This window comes from Thalassophryne amazonica, chromosome 8 (genome assembly GCF_902500255.1).
Source record: "Thalassophryne amazonica chromosome 8, fThaAma1.1, whole genome shotgun sequence".
Classification (NCBI taxonomy): Eukaryota; Metazoa; Chordata; class Actinopteri; order Batrachoidiformes; family Batrachoididae; genus Thalassophryne; species Thalassophryne amazonica.
In genome coordinates this window covers 84,857,739-84,867,132 of record NC_047110.1, presented here as the reverse complement: position 1 = coordinate 84,867,132, position 9,394 = coordinate 84,857,739, and the positions used below count along the sequence as shown (strand labels likewise).

The following is a 9,394-nucleotide window of genomic DNA, read 5'->3' as shown; positions in this document are numbered from 1 at the left end:
CCACCTACAAAGCTTCAACAGTTAGTGTCCTCAGTTCCCAAACGCTTACTGAGTGTTGTTAGAAGGAAAGGTGATGTAACACAGTGGTAAACATATCACTGTCCCAGCTTTTTTGAAATGTGTTGCAGGCATCCATTTCAAAATGAGCAAATATTTGCACAAAAACAATAAAGTTAATCAGTTTGAACATTAAATATCTTGTCTTTGTGGTGTATTCAGTTGAATATAGGTTGAAAAGGATTTGCAAATCATTGTATTCTGTTTTTATTTACATGTCACACAACGTCCCAACTTCATTGGAATTGGGGTTGTATGAAGACTAGTTAGATTGTCAAAATACTCGTCAAAACACCACCAATATTCATAAAATTGTTACCTAGTTTGTACAAGGATGACATGTTGGCTGAATTCACCACTTGTATCATTTTTGGTTGTAATAATTAATAGTTGAGTAACGTAACACTGTTAAAAAGTGAGATGAAACAGGCAACAGAAATGCACCTGACATGCTGTGAGATAAATCTTCATCATGGTTTCAGACCCCACAGAACAAGCGTGAATTTACGCACGTGTTCAGAAAGGTGTACAGGGCGATGAACACGTTTCTCCTCCGTGACGTTCAAACCAAAAACAAGCGCAGTGTGTGGCAATAACGCATGATGCGCGCGCCGCATCCTACCGACAGCTTTTTGGGACGTGACTCCCGACACACACCGCGCGGCGCCATTTCGAATGCGCATGTACATGACGTATGCATGGGCTGGCTTTAAATAGCGCGGATCAGGTTCACCGTCGTACCACTGCTGCGGAGAAACTGTGCTTCGTTTGAGGTTTTACATTCCAGCTTCACGTCTCTTCCACTGTCAAGGAAGAAAAAAACACCTCTGAAGGTAAGAAAAGAAACAGCGTGTGATCAGATAAATCCACGAACCCGTGTGCGGAAATGACGCAGCAATAAATGATTATGAGGCGCTTCCTTCTCAGCCTGTGCGTCACGGGAGCGCGCCGGGAGAGCGTGTCTGTAATCAATAGTGATTATTGGTGGGGTTGATATTAGGTCAGTGTGATTGTGGATCACTTGTACAATGAAGGAAGGTATTTATTTATTTAGTGTGTGTGTTGGGGGGGGGCGTAATTAAAATGTCAGGTTTTTTTCCTTCTATAAATAATGATTTTCATTCATTCATTCCTTCATTCCTTTTGTCAAACCGGTAATTAATAATTAGCCCCTAAAAATAAGGCTGTTTTGCAAAAACATAATAATAATGCAGTAATTTTACTGTAATGAACAGACCAAAATTTATTAACTCTTCCAACATTGCATCAGAAGTTTTCTGCTGATGTCATAAAGGCGCCACTGGGCTTCATGTGCATTCAGTCCAGACATTGATCATCATGATCTTCTTGAGTCCTGTTGAAGTAGCAGCCACGTTCCAGTGCTTCATCAAGTAAAGAAGAAAAAAGATGATCATTTTTGAGCCATTGTTTTCATTTTTTTTTCCAGCTCCAACCTTTGTCAATGAATGAATGAGGGACAGTGATGCTAAAGTTCCTGTGGTACACGAAATTTCTGTATGTGAATGACCAATGTTCCATTCCAGGGTAAAGGATCCCAACTCACCAAAAACCACATTGGTGTCACACTTTAACTGTGTTAAAACACACAGTGTTAATTCATCTCTCCACAGGTGTTGGTTTAACTCCATGACTGAGAAATGAGACTAAAAAATGTACATTTTCAAATGTGTTATAACACTGGGTGTGTTAATTCCAAATTTCTGCTTTTGCTGTGTACCAGTGACTGCTAACAGAACACTGTCTTGTTGCATGATGGGAACTGAAGTATAAATATTAAAGAGCGCCTACAAAGTTCTGAGGCACTCCCTAAAAATATTAAGTTTAAAATGGATATTTGAAAAGATTAATGGTACTAGGATTCACCTATATTCTGTGATTTATGTATTTATTTTTGTCCTGTTAAAGGCAGCAGCACGATGGCAGACATGTTTCTGCACCTGCTTTTTCAGCGACACAAGAAATGACTTTGCAGTCACCATGTGTTTAAAGATTGAACCTAAAACCTGACGCCCTCTTTGTCCCCAGCGCTCTGTCTGTGACATGCCGGGGCAACCATTCATTAAATGTCACTATGAAATGTGATATAACACAGGTGTGCACGTGGCGATTCTACTTGGCCGGGTCTGTGCGATGGTGTTAAATGTCAGAAATTCACAAAATACAATTTTTTTTATTTTTTTTTTTCCTACACACTCTGTGTGATTATACAACAAGAAGTTCTTTACTTTTATGAGTCAGTAATCCTTCTCATAAATCTTACTCATTTGCACAACAGTGGAAACATTTTGGGCTGGTTTGAACAGCAGAGGAGGAAGTGGCCTGCTGAAGTGACGGAGCACAGACCGTCGGTCGGCTGCAGGATCAGATCGGTGGGTCGTGGGATGGTAGTTATGAGTGTCCCACTGATCACACACGTGTGCAAACCAAAACCACAGACCAGCCTTCAGTAGACCGAAGGAAATGGTCCCGACAGTTACTCATCCACGTACACGTGCACACATCACCGTATAGTCAGTAGTGCCAAAAAGGGTCTAGCCCTGTCTGTGTGATGTCATTAGGGGAGGATTTTCTCTCTGCAGTACTTTCCCAGGCAGAGGTTTCCATGGAGACGCATAGAGGTGCTGTTGAGGCGACGTGCACGCAGCAAACCTTTTATGGTAGCAGACAGTCGTTCTGATAAAGATTACTACTGTGAAACCACAGCGTTGCCCTTCTGACCCCATTGCTTGCTCAAAAAATACTTTTGTTCATGTGGTGGTGATGAATTTGTAGAGTGGCTAAAGGGGAATTTGGTGACTCATTTAAAACGTGAGGAAGTTATGCGCACGCTCAGGCTGACACGTACATGATGCTGCCGCGGCTGACTCCACAATCACCCCTTTTGTGGTTTTTCTCTGCTGCATGTTTTGCGGCTTTTGCTACAATTTCCTCCCCCCCCCCATCTCATTTTCTTGCAATGTCTGTTTCCTTTCTGCAGATGGCTACTAAGGACAAGCTGATCAGCCACGTGATGAAGGAGGAGCCTGTGGGCAGCAGGAGCAAGGTGACGGTGGTCGGCGTCGGCATGGTGGGCATGGCATCTGCCATCAGCGTGCTGCTCAAGGTGAGAGGTCACAAATTAAAGGGTTCTGTTGAAGAAGGAAAATAAAACCTGGACATCACTTCTAGTAGGGTTTTAGAAAAAGCCTTTACATGTAACCTTTGTCATGCAACAGCTGAATGAATGAATAAATTAGTCCATCCTCTCCAGTTTAACATGATGACTCAAAACAATAAACCGTATCATGTTGGAACTCACCACATTCAAAGGGCTTATAATGCAGACAAACCCTTACGCATCAGGTCAGTTTTGAGGCACCCGATAAGGTGCAACAGGATTTTTGATTTTTCTCAGCCAGGGAAAAGCAGATTACATTTTGAGCAAAATGTACACCTGGCAGCAAAATGTTAGTTTTGTCGTCACACACACGGTAAAATGAAGCCCCATGACTGTTTGCATTGTAAATCGATACAGCACAACTTACAAAATATATTTATTAAATAAAACTTGTCTAAAAATGGGTCCACGCTGAAAAATAGTTAGTGAAAAAAGTTCTTCCTTAAGGGAAAAATTGTTGTCTGATTCAGATTTGTCTCCAAATATTATCATCTTTTCCTAGACCAGAAAAATCCCAGTACACTCGATCTGCTGCATCAAAGTTCAGCAGATGGGTCCACTAAAGGTTGTTTGCTGATGAGGGTCTTGGAACATGTTTGCATTCTAAATCATTCATCTGCACCAAACAAAATTTTTGTCCCAACTTCTAAAAATAGAGCCCAGGTTGAAACATACCAGAGTTTCCCTTTAAAACTGAAATAATGGATGTGTGCCCCCCCCCCCCCCATTATAAATTTATCATTCTTGAATTGTGGTTTCAGCTGAGACACCAATTACAAAGGGAGGTTAGACAAAGTGTGACATCACTTGCAGCTATAACATAGCTGCAAGTGATGTCACACTAAGTGATGCATAGTTATAGCTATGATATATGTTTTTATATCATTTTTTTAATGCATTGTAACAGTGCAAATCTGGTACACTGGAAAAACACATTTTGACGACGATGTCAGTGAATTTACATGCATGCAGTAATCTTGTTCCAAATACAGAATTCCAAGATTGCTTGGCACATCATTGTAGCTGTGTTTGTGTTGTGTGCGGTCAGCATAATGTGCATGTTTGTGTGTGCGCAAATCAGGACTTGTGTGACGAGCTGGCACTGGTTGACGTGATTGAGGATAAGCTGAAAGGCGAGGCCATGGACTTGCAACATGGATCCCTCTTCCTCAAGACGCACAAGATTGTTGCTGACAAAGGTGAAAATGTCCACAATAACCAGAGCGCCACATCTGCTGAATCCATTTCTATGCTTATGTCCTTGTGCTACTATAGGAGTCTATATATTGTGTAGCTCTAAAGAGACAATCGCTGTGTTAGTGCAGACTACAGTGTGACAGCAAACTCCAGGGTGGTGGTGGTCACTGCCGGGGCCCGACAGCAGGAGGGTGAGAGCCGTCTGAACCTGGTACAGCGCAACGTCAACATCTTCAAGTTTATTATCCCCAACATCGTCAAGTACAGCCCCAATTGCATCCTGATGATCGTCTCCAACCCAGGTTAGACACGGAGGGCGTGACTGAGAGATGCATGATGGAAATATGAGCAAACAATGAAGTGTAGTGGTGAAGTCTGTACAATTTATAACTCCAGTGTATCAATAATGCAGACTGCAGATTATTATGAGCAACATGGTGATGTGTTATATAAAGTTCACCTCCCTTTGAAGAATTACATCTAGGGCTGCAGCTATCGATTATTTTTGTAATGAAGTAGTCTATCGATTATTCTGGCAAGTAATCGGCTAAAAAGTACTTTTGCATTTTTAAACAACCCTAAGCAATGGCACAGTGTCACTGTGCCAAAGTCTTGACATTTTGCCGAAATGGCGATGGGATGTGGCTTTCTGTTTTCTTTTTCTCCCCCAACTTGTAAAATGTAACCATTTTGAGTTGTGTGTGTGTGTGTGGTTTTTATCCCTCTTTCTCTGCGATTCAGCAGGAGGTTGAACATGCAGCCTCGCAGTTACTGTTGTTTTTTTTATGTTACGTACTGTTTGTGAAGCATTGTAGGTTGCCCAGAAAAAGCGAAACAGTGCGAGTCTGAACAGCAGCCGGCTTTGACTGTGGGTACCCGGCCGTCGGGTCAGTAGTCACTCACCACGTTGAGCAGACGTCTGTTTTTTAGCAAAAATAGACAAACACACTGCTTCACTTTAAATGTGCAGTAAGTCTATTTCAGATGATCCGTGTGGACCGTCTTTCTCTTAAAAGGCTTTATTTTACTCTGTGTCATTGGAAAGTGGTAACTTTAAGGGCTAAATTATTAGCTGACCGCGTGCTCTAGTCTGCTTGTTGTTTTTCTGGGGACATTACAGCGCCACACACAGGCCTGGCATATGTACTACAATGTTTAAACAAAGCTTCGAGGCACAGAATTTGCCTCGATCATTTTTTGTAATCGAATTATTCGAGTAATCATTTCAGCCCTAATTACATCACTTGCCCTTACATTCCTTCCTAGTATACTGTACTTCATATTCAGCTTGTCAGTTGTTGTTTCTTGCCATCTTTGGGACAGTCGTATGTTTTTCTTACCAAAGTCACTAATCTGCTTGCTGTAAGCTTTCATCAACACTTTTCTCCATTTTCTGCTGCGCACCAGTTGTGTGCACACCTGGTTACATGTAATTTTATGACCAACATACAATAAAATTGGCATTGTCGATCTTTGATGAAACTTTGGCATTAATCAAACGCAGAAAGTACTGTAAGAATATTGTTGAACAAAAAATTAAGAAAATACATGTTTCAGATTTGTGCTCTTTTGTGCAAGTGTCAGTTTCCACAGCCAGTTATTTAAAGATGTTATTTCTGTGACATCGCAATACAGCTCGAAAATATGAGCTAACATTCACAAAATCATCTTAAATTGATTTGATGCACAGCCATAAATCATTTTGTAGTAGGGGTTGGGCCGAACTGATATTTTGGATTGGTATCTGTGTGGTATTTGCCACAAATACTGAATTGGATATTTGTGGGGGGCAGCATACTTGATTAGAGGGTTGTTCCTGATATTTATTTATTTTAAAGAGTCCATGTTTATTCTTTATCCTCTTAGTGGACATCTTGACCTACGTGGCCTGGAAGCTGAGTGGTTTCCCCCGTCATCGCGTTATTGGCTCTGGCACCAACTTGGATTCTGCACGATTCCGTCACCTCATGGGAGAGAAGCTTCATATCCACCCTTCCAGCTGCCATGGCTGGATCATCGGAGAGCACGGCGACTCCAGTGGTATGAAGCTTTGACTCTAAAAATAGTCTGTTCACGTCTTCTCCTCTTCAGTTGCTGTACATCTTTAAGACAGCAGTAATTTATTGCCTTTGCATGTACAGTTGACACCTTATTTAATCGGTAAATGTGTTTTTATTCTTTCTCTTAAATAATACAGTACCTGTGTGGAGTGGCGTAAATGTTGCTGGTGTCTCCCTTCAGGCCCTCAACCCACAGATGGGTGCTGAGGGTGACAGTGAGAACTGGAAGGCTGTTCATAAGCAGGTGGTTGATGGGTGAGTGCACTTTACATACATAATATCTCTGCAGGAATATGAAGTTGAAGCACTCTGTTCTTTTAAAAAAGTCTGTTTTGATTTATGAGTCTCATTGGTTCAGTTTGCAGAACAGTTACCCCATCCACACAGGCCGCCTGTCCAGCATTATTTAACTTTGAGCTGTCAAATCTGACTGTTTACTGAAACAGTAGTGTTCAGTCACCCAACTGGCTCAGTTGGATCTATTAGAGCTCCACCCAGTGAGGAATTTGAGCAGGGTTCTAAGCCAAAATGACAAGTAGGAGCAAGTACGCTATGCTGAAACCTCATTTGAGCTCATTCATTACATCGTGGATCTCCTCACAAACCAGTCTGGATTAATGAAATATCTGACAATCTTCAGTCCCAGACAGAGGGACAGTTCATAATCATGTCAGTTCTATTGTTATGTTTTGTATTATTTGTCATATGACGTGACCATTTGAAAATTTGGTTACTGGGCAGGTCACCTGTATAACACAATAGATTGAAAGACCAAGGATGCATCCCAGTGTTGGCCACAAGGGCCATGGTCACCATGTTTAAACTTCTAATCACCACCAACTAAAATAGAAGTCATAAAGGGTTTTTTTTTTTTTTTGGTATGTTTTTGCATCCATAGTTCATTTCTCTATGAAAAACAGATGCACCTAGCATTATAGCAAATTTGTAGTTTGATTGTGGTCATGTAGAGTTTTCAAATCAATCTCTGCTCAAGGGTGAGTCAAACAACATATGCCTTGTGAATAACTCTTAAGGAATGCTTTACACATTTTTTTTTTAATGCAATCTCAGAATGTAGACAAAGATCAATCTTTCTGGAACAATCCTTTGATCCAGATCTGCACCATACTTGTTCTAAAATGACCATCAGCAGAGGTCATTATTGGAAAAATTGGTCTTGGCTGGAAGGGTGCATCAGAGTTTAAGAGGGGGAAAAAAATCAGAACAATAGTTAAATTTTGTCCAGTTTAGAAGAAATATGATGATCCTGATCTTTATTCTTGTTTGCATCAGAGCATATGAGGTTATCAAACTGAAGGGCTACACCTCTTGGGCCATCGGTATGTCTGTTGCCGACCTAGTAGAAAGCATCTTGAAGAACCTGCACAAAGTCCATCCAGTCTCCACACTGGTCCAGGTACAGATTATCACCTGCACACTTTGCTGAAGTTTGTTCATCATTGATTTTGATTGCTGAGTTCTATTCCAAATTGGGTTTTTGTTTTTTTTTTTTTAACCAGACTGCCACACATTTTTTTCATTCCCCTTTCTTTCTTACTTTGATCCTGTCAGCATGATGAAATGAGGCAGAACTTGACCTTCGATCCTCTTTAAACATGATCAAATGACCATAGATCAAAGATAGGATCAGAAAAACCAGAATGAAAACTCAAAGGAAAGATCCATTGCTTAATCTGGATCTGCACATTTAACTCTTCTTTGACCCAATCTGTAATCTGTCCCTCAAATTTCATACCTCACAAGTACAAATGAGTAAAACTTAAACTTCCTTGACAGAGGTATTAATTCTCGTGTGGAAACATACAACATGCTGCAGGTGTTTAGTGACCACCTGCCAACTCTGTTCATCTTTCGTCCCAATTTCAGGGCATGCATGGGGTGAAGGACGAGGTCTTCCTGAGCATCCCTTGTGTCCTTGGCAACAGCGGCCTGACAGACGTCGTCCACATGGTGCTGAAGCCAGATGAAGAGAAGCAGCTGGTGAAAAGTGCTGAGACACTGTGGGCTGTACAGAAGGAGCTAACTCTGTGAGGAGTAATGTCTCAGAATGCCCTGACCCCACCCATGTTGTATCTTTGTGCCTCCAAACTGCTCCTCTCCGTCACTGAATTATGTGAAATGCACCTCTTATCTGTAACCACCATTGGAGAGAATGTCTTTGTGCTGTTTGTATAATGTGTGTGTATACATTGAATGTTGTTACTGTACTGTAGCTGCTTCTGTACACTCCATGTTTGTGTGAGAGTACTCAGCAATTGCCAGGTGGTTGGCTGACTTTCCACTTGGTATTCTTTATTTAAAACTTGGATTACAATGGAGATGTTCCATTCTCTACAAGGAGGGCTTCCCATGCATCTCCCCCATATCACACAGCTACCATCACGTGATACTGAAGTACCTTAGTGGCGGGAGGGGAAACGATGCAGCCGATCAGCATCAAAGCCAGTGTAAGTGAAAAAACCAAGAGTGCACTGATGCAAAACATGTAATGGTTTATCAAATTAGTAAGATGTAACTCCAGCTACTTCTGGGATAATTAAAGTGGTTGCTACTAAAGGGAACTGCATGGTGTTAAGATGGCAGAGATGCTAATGGAGAACCAGTCTAAAAGTGTTAGCTATGCCAATGACCTGTCACATTATCAGTTGCATAACTCAGTCTGCCTCAGAACTGACTTAATATATATAAACATTTCTTATCCTGAATGTAAAACATGTCTTTGGGGAAAAAAGATGGCATATTTATAAGTGTTACTGTTCAACTCTATTTATGCATTGTTAGTATAATAAAATTAATCACCTAAATCTGTACTAGCCACGGCAGCTGCGTATTGATGGACAAACTTCAAATAAATGTACCAGGATAACACACTTGGGTTTTT

General features: G+C 41.2%; 1 protein-coding gene across 1 annotated transcript; it reads left to right on the top strand.

Moving 5' to 3' along the window:
- The first annotated feature begins 745 nt into the window (after positions 1 to 745).
- ldha (lactate dehydrogenase A4) lies at positions 746 to 9,379 on the top strand. Its single transcript, XM_034176866.1, has 8 exons — positions 746 to 890; positions 3,056 to 3,181; positions 4,317 to 4,434; positions 4,561 to 4,734; positions 6,299 to 6,472; positions 6,630 to 6,747; positions 7,786 to 7,909; positions 8,380 to 9,379. The coding sequence occupies exons 2-8, from the start codon at positions 3,056 to 3,058 to the stop codon at positions 8,542 to 8,544; spliced, it is 999 nt and encodes a 332-aa protein (XP_034032757.1). The 5' UTR covers positions 746 to 890; the 3' UTR covers positions 8,545 to 9,379.
- The last annotated feature ends 15 nt before the right edge of the window (positions 9,380 to 9,394 follow it).